Here is a 13,687-nt window from a genome sequence, read left to right as displayed (position 1 = left end):
ACTCAGTCATCTGATCCCATCATGGGAACCACCACTCACAACTGGAGTCCAGCCAAGTTGACACATCTTCAACTATCACAGCATCTATCTTCTTTCCACATCAGTTGCCTTAATCTGCTCCTTTTATATCTTGTACGAGATTGAAGACACATCCTACACTAATCTTGCCTCATTAACACAAAAAGCACCACCCATTCCCAAGGCATAAGAGTTAGGATTTACAACACATATTTTTGGGAGACATAATTCAATCCTAAAAGATGGGGAGGAGGCACTTAGTGAAAGTGGATCAAGTGTTCCAGGAAAAGGGACACTGGTCTCATGGTGGGAGAGGACATGGCAAATACTAAGAACTGGTGGGAAAAGAGATAAGAAAATGAGGAACACAAATTAAGTAACTTACCCACTGTCATCATTTTATAAGCAACAGTGTCTAGAACTCATGTGTATCTGAACACAAATCCCCCACTTTTTTAGTTACTTCACACTGTGCCTATAAGTGAGATCAGCTTGGCAAAGAGTGAATTTAAGTGGGAGCCTTTTATTCCTGGCTTGATTATATTACATTGATTTGTTCCATGAGCATGGCAGAAGCCCACCTTTGGACCCATGCTTCTTCTTTGTGATGTGTCAATTTGATTAAGACAACTGGTTTAATAAACTTTTCTGATTGCAGCATTCTGACTGTGCAGAAACTTGTGTCTACTGTCATCACACTTCTTTGCCATGATGTCCAAGTTCACACAAGAGACCTGTTTCAGATTGCTGGAGCTTTTTGAGTTTCTGTATTTCTCCCTAAAGGTGTGTGCTTTTGAGAACTCACAAATGAGTACTGAATACCCCATACAGTCTTAAGACAACTGACTGAATTGGTTGAAAGTCTGAGCTTGATTTTCCCCCATCCACACTACCCGATCTATTTTATACATGTGCCTCTTATAATCCACCTCTCTAAGCAACTTTCCCATTTACCAGCCTCCTCCCCCACATCGTGGTTCTTTTGAAACAGGGGATATGTCCATGAACACGCTGGGATAAAGGATAAGCAGACTATCTAGGCATTAATGTGAGTGATGCAATGAATACACAATCAGAGAACAAGAGTTGTTACACGATTCCCTCTTCTTGAAACAGATAAAAAAAAATTGACTTAATTGCCTGTGCTTGAGGGTAATGCCATTTTGTATGGCTTACCGTTTTATAGTGATTGGAGAATATTAAGTTAACAATGGCACAAGTCAAAAAATTTTTTTTTTCCCCATTGGCCATGAAGTGGCATGTTAGAAAAAGAATAGAATTGAAAAGTGATAGCATTAATTTATGAAAGTTCACATTTCAGATGCTTGCTTCTTGTACAGAGCTGACTTTATGGCTTGTATAGACCTTCTCAATGCTGAATAAATCTAGAGCAGTTAAGTTACATTATAAACTTGTACATTCCTAATCCTAAGATCCTTTTAAAAAAAGCAAAAATCTAACTCAGTGTTAGTGAATGCTTCTTAGAGACTGATTAGAAGCAAATTACTTTGGATTTTCCATCTCCAATGCATATTTATTTATCATTAACAAAGACGGAGGGCATTGATTTGGGTAAGATGATATCAACAGCTTATAAACTAGCTGATAAAACATAAACACAATTATGCATGTTGTTGTTGTTATGTGCCATCGAGTCATCTCTGACTCATAGTGATGCCTCCTTGGGTTTCCAAGGTGGTATCACTATGGAAGTAGATCACCCAATCTTCCTTCCGAGGAGTGGCTGGTAGGTTTGAACTGCCAACCTTCTGCTTAGAAGTCAAGTGCCTTAGGCACTACACCACCAGAGGTCCTACCATTATACATACTATACAGCAAAGTTAGCTAATGCTTCAAATCAAGTTTCATATCTAAAGCTGAAAATAAAATTAGAGCTGGTTTAGAGGAGAAACTTCTCCAGACTGGGGAAGAACACTTCCTGAAAGCAGTATTTCAGTCCCTTGCCGTTTGCCCAAAGAAAGAGAGATGACAGGAGACCCTAGGTATGGAGTAGAGAGGTGACTGAGAATATTTTTATGCACCTTTTCCTGTTAGATTAAATTGGTAACAATTATTTTTTAAATGGGAATTTAAAACAACCCTAGGAAATGTTAAAGTTTTGTAGAAACTGGGGAAGATCTGGAAAGCAATGAATTGGTCAGAACAATAAGAAAAAAGCTAGCACTTCTACAAATGTGACGAAGGCAGATGTTTGAAAACAGAAGTGGTTACTGAAATTTTACTTAATTGTAGCTAGGTATCTAAATTAAAAAGAGCATCATTTTAAAATGCATTGGACATTAATACATTATATGTACACATACAACCCACTGCCATCAAGTTGACTCAAACTTATAGTGACTCTTTACAGCAGAGTAGAACTGCCCCACAAGGTTTCCAAGGCTGTAACCTTTACAGACGCAGACTGTTTCATCTTTTTCCAGTACAGTGGCTGATGAGTTCCAACTTTCTGGTTAGCACCCAAGCACTTAACCACCACACTACCAGGGTCTCCTTATGTACATGTACATGTTTTTAATAAGAAGTCTTTGCTGGATGTATGTGCTGTAGGTGCTGCCTATAATACGGTTTCTGCTTTAGTAAAACTCACATGCTGAGTCCATAAGAATAAAACCCAAACTTGACTGAGCAGCTCCTGACATCTTATCCAAACAGAATTAAGAAAAACCTGAGTCAATACAAACAGTCTGCAAAGGAGAATCGGTTTGAATCTGGATCCACAGATGTGATATGGGCTATGAGAGTTGTCTGGTTCTCCATCACTGAGTTCTTCTTAAAAAAATCCACACAAAGAGTCAACTTTTTCTCCAAATCTATAGACTTTGCTCATGTGGAATCATTGCAAATGAGGAGAAAGAATGGAACATCAGAAAGCATTTGAACTTTAGCAACACACAGGTTGGGCTTGAAGCTAAGCTCCACTACTATGTACTCGTATGACCCAGGGCAAGTTCATAATCTTTTCAAATTCCTGTGTTTGTGTATCTGTGAAATGAAGATTCTTCCTAGGAATGAGCTATTGTGATGATTCCCGGGGATGAAGCATCTGGCCTGATATGTAGGAAACAATTAGCAAGGACATCTTCCTTCCCACTTCATCATAAATATATCACAAGAAAAGTTGCCCTTCCATGGGATACTAAAAACAAAATTATCATGAATAATAACTTTGAATATAAACACAACATATCCATTAAAAAAAATGCTATTGAGTTGATTTCAGCACATAATGACTCCTTCAGGCAGATGACAATTGTCTCTAGGTTTTCTGAGGCTATAAATCTACTGCTGTATTTTTTTTTCCCATAGAGAGGCTGGTGGGTTTCAACTGGTGATCTTTCAGTTAACAGGAGAGCTCTTTAACCACATTTAACTTTAAGGAAAATGATAAATTATAAGTCAAAGTGAATGGACACACTTTCTGGTGACTATTAAAAATAAAATTAGATCACAACAGAATTTAGAGTGTTTGCTATTACTCATTTTAGCCAACATTGCTCCAGCATTGCCTATGTGCCAGATGTTTTTTAGAGACAATGTGTCAGAACACCATGTAATTTAGAAAGTATAGAGAAAGCATTACAACTTACCCCACCAACTTTCTCAAAGTGAGATCCTTCTTTCTTAAAATCTGTGAGGGCCCCGTTGAAATACCAAGTAAACATGATGTCTAACAGAGGGTCGTGTTGCACCTGACAAGGCAAAATGACACTCTCGCCAACTGAGACATCCATGTTTGATGGTGCCAAAGTTATTCTTGTTGGTTCTATTGGGGAAAAAAAAATGTTCAAGTGAAACTTCAGCAATTTTATTGTGATGAAAACAATTTGCCCAGCCAGATTGTTAACTATAGTGTGTGTGTGTGTGTGTATATCTGTATGTGTATATATATATATATATATATATATATATATATATATATATCGGTATACACATACATACATGGACACACATAAGTAAAGGCTACCAGATTAAAGTAGAGGATTTGATGCAGAGCTATACATATTTCATTGACTTCACAAATTCTTGTTATGCAAATGAGAATATCTGAGTTTAAAAGATATTGAAAAATCAAAGTCACCTGTAAACAAGGGTCCTAACACTATTACAAAACCAATTTCAACTTAGTTTTATGGTTTTGTGAAATATAGGGATAGAAAGAGAAACCACTGTGTTTTCTTTAACATTGAATGATTGGTAAATACATTATCACCAATATAAATAGACTCACACATTTAAGGTTACCATGAATTTGAAAAACTCTATGCAAAATATGGTTAGAAGAGTTTAAAAAGAAAGAAAAAGAAAAAAAAAAGATGAGTACTATGATGTAATATTATTTAATACCTGTTTCCTCCAATGTGAATATATGTATCTGCAGTTCCTCCTCCCTGTTGTCACACCCACAGACCTTCCATTCATAGTGAATTGAACTTCTGAGGTCATCACTTTCCCATTGCTACTCCTCATTTCTTTCCTCCACATTGCAGTAAAAATCCTCAGAATCATCTATATATTTGCTATTTCTCTATTAAATTCTCTCTTTAACCTATTCCAGTTAGGGTCCCTTGGTCCCCAAACCACCTGCTTTCATCAAGGTCACCAATAACCATCCTGCTTTAATTCCAAAGGTAAATCCTTTAGCCTCATTTCACTTGACCTTAGCAGCATCTACTACACTTGCTCACTCACTGTCTTCTCTTTATTCATTTTCTTTGCTTAGTTTTGGGGACACCACACTCTTTTTTTTTTTTCTCCTACATGCTATTCACTTCTTTTCTGTCTCCTTTTATGGTCCCTTTTCTTTTCTTAAGGTATTTGATGGTGCAGTCATTAGAGCATTCAGCTGCTAATCAAAAGTCAGCTGTTCAAACCTACCAGCCACTCTGCATGGGAAAGATGGGCAGCCTGCTTCTGTCAAAGTTTACAGCCTTGGAAATCCTATGGGGGAGTTCTACTGTGTCCTATAGGGTCTCTATGAATGGAATCAACTGGATGGCAGTGAGTTTGGTTTGGTTTTGTGTTTCTTTTCTTAAATTTCTCAATGTTGGAGTGTCTCAAGCTCAGTCCTTGGCCTTTTTATTTTTTTCTCTGTCTTCAGAGATTTGTTCTAGTCCCAAATGTATACCTCCATCCTTGACCTTTCTCCCTAAATCCAAATTCATACCTACTCAACAGCTCCACTTGAATGTTGAGATAGACATTAATGTTGTTCAAAACTATTTCCCATTTTCCTCTTTCAGAGCACAAAGTAGAATTAAATTCTTAACTCTTTTGAATTCCGGCATAGTAAGAAGATCTAAGTGGAAGTTATGCTGGTACTGGCTGGCAGACACCTGGAAGAACTCATGGGCAAATCTATTTGTCCTCTTTCCCTTTCCAGGGTCAGATGCTGGAGGTGAGCAGAGAGGACCCACTGTGGACTTTGTGCACAAGCAAAAAGTATTAATCCACTAAGATCTTGAATTTCCTTATTACTGCAGAATACCCTGGCCTACTTTATGAATACTGAATCCAACAAACCAAATTTAATACCTCCAAAACTGAACTCTTGAGTTTCCTTCTCCCAAAATCTGTCCAGTCGCCAGCCTTTCCCACTTGTTCCCATTTTCTCAGTGGTTTGGACTGTCAATCTTCCTTTTGCTCACAGAATATCCTGCAGTCACCTCATCTCTTTTCTTTCACTTGAACCTCACATCTAATTTGTCAGCAAATCCTATTGGCTTTACATGTGGAATATGTGTAGAGTTTCTCATCCACTCCTCTGCTGCCCCTCTCACATGGGACATTATCACCTCCAGCCTGGATTCTGGCAGTGGCCTCTGAGACGTCTCCAGTTTCTACCCTTGATTCCCCACAGGCTGTTCTCGACAGAGCAGCTAGAGTGATGTTAACAGTGTATTTCAGATCATTTCATTTTTGCTCACAACCTTGCACTGGTTCCATTTTTCACTCCAATTAAAAGCTACAATCCTAACAATGGTCTTCAGTGCCCCTACATGATAGTTCCCTAGGAATCTACTGGTTCACTTCTTCCTCTCCAGTAAATTTTTGTTCAAATCCCTCCTTTGGAAAGAGGCCTATTCTGATCATACCACATCATGTTCCAATTTACCTCTCCTCATATACTTCTCTTTAGTTTCTCAATTGTTTGTAATATTTTTCTCTCCTAATATTTAACTAATTTATTATCCCTGTTTCTTTCTTTCTTCCTCTAGTAGAATGTAAGATTCAGGAGGGCAACAACTGAAGATATTACCAGTTAATTGACAGACACTGAAATGTAGGAGGTGGTCAACTTGTTTTCATGAATGAATGAATGAATAAATAAAATATACACACCACTCTAAGTAATGCTTACTGATATTAAGGATTATTCCATGGGCTCTAACATTACTGAAAAATATCAAAGATAATGAAAAAAGAAGATGTGTACCTAAAAGATGTGACATAATAGAAAAGCATAAAGTAAAAATCTGTATCAGCATTTGCTATTAGTAATTCTTAATGCCTATCATCACAGCGCAGCAATCAATGTGTTCCCAGGTTTATACTGTGGTGTTTTATAGAAGTATTAGGAGCTCTGGTAGCGTAGTGCCTAAGGCATCTGACTGCTAACCAGAAGGCTGGCAGTTCAAACTCAACAGCCACTCCTCAGAAGAAAGGTTGGGCAATCTACTTCTGTAGGGATGTTGTTGTTGTTGTTATGTGCCATCGAGTCAAACCCAACTCATAGCGACCCCTCCTTGGGTTTCCGAGGCAGTATCACTACGGAAGTAAGATTGCCCAACCTTCCTTCCGAGGAGTGGCTGGTGGGTTTGAACCACCAGCCGTCTGGTTAGCAGGCAAGTGTCTTAGCCACTATGCTACCAGAGCTCAGCCTCAGAAACCCAAAGAGGGGTTGCTATGAGTCAGATCCGACTTGATGGCAGTGATTTTTTTTTTTTAGTAGAAGTATTAAGAGTTGGTCCCTTGACTTTTACTTCTTAAAAATAACACAAGTGCAAACAGAGGTTCTACTTTCGAACTAAACTACATATTGTGGAAAACACAAACTTTCTCTTAATTTAATAGAATTTTATAAGATATGTACCCCTATGTAAAGTAGCTTTTAAGAAACGCACATACCTGTAACAATCAAATGTGTTGTGCCGTTTGCTTTTCCAAACTGATTTTCTGCTATGCAGGTATAAGTTCCAATGTCAGCTTTAGTCACATTGGCGATTTTGAGTCCTCCATCTTTAAAAAAAGAAATTCTAAAGAAAACACAAATTAGACAAATAAATGTGTAATAGTGGGTTTTCCCAAATAAATAGCAAAAGTTTTATTGGATAAGTTGCTTTAAGCTGGAATTTTTAAGGCATGATAATGTAGTCCTATCTTTCTTAGAAACAAAGAAAATTAAAAGTAAATTTGCACATAAACACATATTTGAGTGAGGAAACATGCTCTATTAATTCAAACTATGCATGATATTTTTACACAGCATTACTAAACAGCATTACTATGACATTGCAACTAATTTTGGGATTGCCTTATCAAATTACATAAGTGTGAAATGTTTTCCAAAAATATGTGGTATGGTAGATTACTCACGAGTTGGTCTTATCAGTTTGGAGAAAATTAAAAGTTGTCATGACACAATTTCCCTTACATTTTAAATAGTGTATGAGAAATAAGAGACTTGTCTTCCATTATGTATTTGGGCAATTATACTACACCTGAGAAGAACCCAAATTCTTCAAAAGGATCTTTGTACAGTTACCTGGGAGACTTACAAAGAACAAGGCAACCAAAATGAACATCACTTTTGTGTTTCTGAGCATATACATAAAGTTCTTAAAGCTTTAGCATATAGCCAATTAATTAAGGAACAAAGGAAGAAAAGAATAAATAAAGGAAGGGGGGAGGAAGGAAGGAAGGATGGAAGAAAAGCCTGGCAATCAGTTTATGTAAAGATTGAAGCAAAGAAAACCTATGGAGCTCAGTTCTGCAGTGTAATACATGAGGTAGTCATAAGTTATAATTGACTTTACTGCAGCAGATTTGGGTTATCTTTGCTTTTTTTTTTTTTTTTTAAATAACGAGTGCATACTAGGTGTAGGTACTGTGTGGGCAAAACAGTAGTCCTTACCTTCATGGAAATAATATTCTGGTATATGATATATAAAATTAATAAATATGATAATTTTTAGATTGTGAAGAAGTATCCTGAAGGAGACAGACAGGAGACACCATAGAGTAGATATTTTATCTACTTCTACCATAGTAGGGTGGTTTGGAAAAGCTTCTCAAAACAGCTGACATTTGAACTTAGAAAGAAGAATGAGAATGGGCTAACAGATAAGCAACATCATGTAAATGGATGAAAAATTAATTAAAGTTGTCAAAGATTTCATTTTACTTGGATCCACAATCAATGTCAATGGAAGTAGTAGTCAAGAAATCAAATGATATACATTGCATTGGGCAAGTTTCCTGCAAAAGACTTTTTTAAAGTGTTAAAAAGCAAAGATGTCACTTTGAGGACTAAGGTGTGCCTGACTGAAGCCATGGTATTTTCAATCACTTCATACTCTTGCAAAAGCTGGACAATAAATAAGGAAAAACAAAGAAAAACTGCTATTGATGAATTACAGTATCGAAGAAGAATATTAAATATACCCTGGACTGCCAGAACAACAAACACATCTGTTTGGAGGAAGTACAGACATAATGCTCCTTAGAAACAAGGATGGTGAGACTTTATACTTTGGACATCAGGGATGAGGGATCAGTCCCTGGAAGACATGAAGACATCATGCTTTTATGAAGAAAAACCATGCTTTTTTTTTTTTTTTTTTTTAAGGAAGGACATAATGCATTTTATGAAGTAGGGTGTCAGTGAAAAAGAGGAAAACCTTCAATAAGATGGACTGACACAGTGGCTGCAACAATGGGCTCAAACTTGGCCACAACTATGAGGATGGTACATGACCAGGCAGTGTTTTGTTCCATTGTACACGGGATTGCTGAGAACTGAATCAACAGCACCTAACAACAACAGCAACCTATTAATCCATTCCATGTACCTTTACTGACCAACTTGTCAACCTATACTATATTCTCTCTTTGAATTCCTAAAGTCATCACTATCTTTGCCATTCACTTGCTACTTAGAATGACTATTATGCTCTATGATTTATATATTTGATACATGAGTGCATATATATTCAAATGTATGGTAAATTTACTTTTAAAAAGGTTGCTAATTCCCAGTGTCCTTCTTGCTGCTAAGAAGCATTCTGGTTGTACTTCCTCCAAGACAGATTTGTTCATTCTTCTGACAGTCTGTAGCACATTCTTTGCCAGTACTACAATTCCAATGCATCAATTCTTCTGCAGTTTTATTCATGGTCCAGCTCACACATGCACATGAAGCTATTGAAAATATCATGGCTTGGGTCAGGTCCACTTTAGTCTTCAAAATGAGATCTTTGCTCTTTAACACTTTAAAGTGGTCTTTTGGAGCAAATTTGTCCAGGGCAATGGGTTGTTTGATTTCTTGACTATTGCTTCCTTGGGCTTTGATGGCACATCCAAGTAAAGTGAAAACCTTGACAACTTCAATCTTTTCTCCATTTATCAAGATGTTGCTTATTGGTCCAGTTGTGAAGATTTTAGTTTATGTTGAGGTGTAATCCACAGTCTTTGATCTTCATTAGTAAGGGCTTCAAGTCTTCTGTACTGTCAGCAAGCAAGGCTGTGCCATCTGTGTATCACAGATTGTTAATAAGTCTTCCTGCAATTCCGATATCAGGTTCTTCTTCATCTAGTCCAGCTTCTCAGATTATTTGCTCCACACATAGATTGAGTAAGTATTTTGAAAGGGCACAATCCTGATGCAAAACTTTCCTGATTTAAAACCATGCAGTATCTCTTCATTCTGATGAAAAGATTGCCTCCTGGTCGATGTACAGGTTCCTCATGAGCACAATTAAGTGTTCTGGAATTCCCATTCTTTGCAATGTTATCCATAATTTGTTATGATCCACATAGTCAAATGTTTTTGCACAGTCAATAAAACAGACGTATACATCTTTCTGATATTCTCTGCTTTCAGCCAAGAGTCATCTGACTTCAGCAATGATAACCCTTGTTCCATGTCCTCTTTTGAATCTGGCTTGAATTTCTGGTGGTTCCCTCTCAATGTACACAGGATCACTTATGGTGGACAGGTTTCAGTGGAGCTTACAGACTAAGACATACAAGGAGGAAGGATGTGGCTAGGTCCATTTCTGGAAAAAAAAAAATGACCACTGAAAACATGAATAGTGGGGAAACACTGCCTGATATAGTGCCAGAAGATGAGGACCTCAGGTGGAAAGCAGTCAAAATACAACTGGGGAGGAGTTACCTCCTCAAACTAGAGTCCCCTTAATGGTGTGGCTGGAGTAAAGCTTTCAAGACCTTCATTTGCTAATGTGGCATTACTCAAAAGGAGAAGAAACAACTACAAACATCCATTAATAATCAGAATGTGGAATGTACAAAGTATGAATCTAGGAAGATAAGAAGTTGTCAAAAATGAAGTGGAATGTAAAAAGATTGATATCCTAGGCATTAGTGGGCTGAAATGGACTTGTATTGGCCATTTTGAATCAGGTAATCATATGGTCTACTATGCTGAGAATGACAAATTGAATAGGAATGGCATTGTATTCATTATCAAAAAGAACATTTTTAAGATCTACCCTGAAGTACAATGCTGTCCGTGATAGGATAATATCCATAGGCCTACAAGTAAGACCAGTGAACACTACTATTATTCAAATGTATATCCAACCATTACAGCCACAGGTGAAAAAATTGAAGACTTTTACCAACTTCTACAGTCTGAAATTGACATAACAGACAATCAAGATTACTAATTATTGGAATGCAAAAGTTGGAAATAAAGAAGAAGCATTAGTAGTTGGAAAATGTGACCTTTGTGACCAAAATGACATAACATTTTGCAAGACCAATGACTTATTCATTGCAAATACCATCTTTCAACACTATAAACAGCAGGCGTAAACATGGACCTCACTACATGGAACACACAGGAGTCAAACCGAGTGCATCTGTGGGAAGAAATGATGAAGTTCAGTATCATCAGTCAGAACAAGGCCAAGGGCTGTCTATAGAAGGAACAATCAATTGCTCATATGCAAGTTTAAGTTGAAGCTGAAGAAAATTAAAACCAGTCCCTGATAGCCAAAATACAAACTTCAGTAGATCTCATGTGAATTTAGAGACCATCTTAAGAATAGATTTGATGCATTGAACACCAATGAACAAAGACCAGACTAATTGTGGGATGATATAAAGAACATCATGCGTGAAGAAAGAAAAGCAACATTAAAAAGATAGGAAAGGAAGAAAAGACAAAAATAGATGGCAGAAGAGATTCTGAAACTTGTCCTTGAAAGGAGTTGCTTAAATGAATGGAAGAGATGATGAAGTAAAGTGCTGAACAGAAGATTTCAAAGACAAGATCAAGAAGACAAAGTAAAGTGTCAAAATGAAATGTGCAAAGACCTGGAGTTAGACAATCTAAAGGGAAGAACTTGTTCAGCATTTTTGAAGCTGAAGGAACTGAAGAAAAAATTCAACCATCGAGTTGCAATACTAAAAGATTCTATGGGCAAAATACTGAATGGTACAGGAAGCATCAAAAGAAGATGGCAGGAATACACAGTCACTGTACCAAAAAATAATTGGGTGACAGTCAGCCATTTCAGGATGCAGCATAAGACCAAGAACCAGTGGTACTGCAGGAAGAAGTCCAAGCTGCACTGAAGGAATTGATGAAAAATAAGTGTCCAGGAATTGATGGAATGCTCATTGAGGTGTTTCAAGAAATGGGTGCAGCACTGGAGGTATTCATTCATTTATGTCAAGAAATTTGGAAGATATCTACCTAGCCTACCGACAAGAAGAGATCCACATCTGTCCATTCCAAAGGAAAGTGATCCAACAGAATGTGCAAATTGTCAAATAATATCATCAGTATCACATGCAAGTATAAAATGGTTCCATTAGTAGAACTTCCTTAGGTATCTGTAAAAAGGGGCTATATCTGACTTCCATTAGAAAATTCTCACAAGTTTTTTGATCATGAAATGCTAACGTTTCACTTTTCTAAAAGAGGTAATCAAAGAACTTTAAGGAAAATGCATTTATATCTTAGCTTATCAGAGAACAAAGATTACCTTAAAGAGTATGAAATAAAAACTGAAATATGAAACCCTGTAGAGAAGTAAAAGGAGCTCTGTTGGTATAGTGGATAAGGCACTTGACTGCTAACTGGTAGGTCAGCAGTTCAAACTTACCAGCCACTCCACAGAAGGAGGACAGGGAGACCTACTTCCGTAAAGATTTACAGCGTCAAAAACCCAGTGGGAGTGGCTATGAGTCAGAAATGACTCTATGATAGTGAGTTTGGTTTGGTTGAGAGAAGTAAAACTGAATGCAAACTTTGGATACAAAGACTGGAGGATTTTTGAGAAACATGCAGAGTAAATGTTAATAAATGTGAATCAGATCACATAATCCTTTCTTATCACCTGCAAAAGCTTGGCTTAGATCCCCCTTCTCTGACATCACGTATTCTAAATCTTACTCCTATCCTATAATCAGGCACTTCTCTCTCTTTAATCTTGTTATGTCTTCAAAAATTACTCTTTGCTTGCTTTTCTCCAGTCACACAAACGTTCTTCTAATTGTTTTAATTCTTCCTCTTCCTTCAAGGCCTTTTCAAAAGTCATCCCTTATGTCTGTTTAATTTGTACCCACTCTGCAGATTTCTGTTACTTCCTTAAACCCCATGGACTGAACTAGGCCTTTCTATATTTGATCAAAACTCCTTTATAGTAGTTGGCAAATTACATGTTATATATCTGCATACTTATTGAAGTAATATTTTCCTCTTTGAGTAGACTGTGAAGCTCTCTGTAGGAAAAGCTAGTGCCTGAATTGCTTTTGTTATTGGATGCTGTCAATTCTGACTCATAGTGACCCCATATGACCAAATAGGACTGCCTCATAAGGATTTCTAGGTTATAATCTTTATGGAGCCATTGAGTGGGTTTGAACTGCCAACCTCACTTGCCACTAAATTCCTAGAACACTGAACAGTGCTTGGGACAGGACAGATGTTTTAAAAAACAAAACAAAATATAACATGTTGAGTGAGCACATAAGAGTGCCTTAAGAGGGTCATTGTAGAAGAGTGGGTATTAGTGAAGCCAAGTTACAAGGCACAGAGAACTTTATGAATATGACAGAAACAGATTCAGAAAGTGTGCAGTGTATTCATACACACACACACACACACACACACACATATACATACATACACACATATATACACTGAACCAAACCAAACTCACTGCCATTGAGTTGATTCCTTCATAGTGACCCCCATTGGGTTGCCAAGGCTGTAAATCTTTATGGAAGTAGATTGCCTTATATTTCTCCTATGGAGTGGCTGATGGGTTTGAGCTGCCAACTTTATGGTTAGCAGTCAAATGCCTTAGGCACTGCACCACCAGAGCTCCATAGATACATATATAGAGAGACTAGGAAAACCTATCTGGCAGTTCTATTCTGTCCCATAGGATCG

The 13,687-nt window shown here is 37.3% G+C and overlaps 1 protein-coding gene across 1 annotated transcript in view; it reads right to left on the bottom strand.

Moving 5' to 3' along the window:
- Positions 1-13,687, bottom strand: part of CNTN3 (contactin 3) — a 410,001-nt gene that overhangs the window by 59,882 nt on the left and 336,432 nt on the right. The window contains exons 11-12 of the mRNA XM_042781845.1: positions 7,168-7,295; positions 3,630-3,805 (exon numbers count right to left, since the gene is read on the bottom strand). Coding sequence (XP_042637779.1) covers positions 3,630-3,805; positions 7,168-7,295 — 304 coding nt within the window. The remainder of the gene's footprint in view (positions 1-3,629; positions 3,806-7,167; positions 7,296-13,687) is intronic.

Source organism: Orycteropus afer, unplaced genomic scaffold (genome assembly GCF_000298275.1).
Source record: "Orycteropus afer afer isolate SDZICR_OR568_19922 unplaced genomic scaffold, OryAfe1.0 scaffold00180, whole genome shotgun sequence".
Lineage (NCBI taxonomy): Eukaryota > Metazoa > Chordata > Mammalia > Tubulidentata > Orycteropodidae > Orycteropus > Orycteropus afer.
This window is presented reverse-complemented; position numbering and strand designations above follow the sequence as displayed.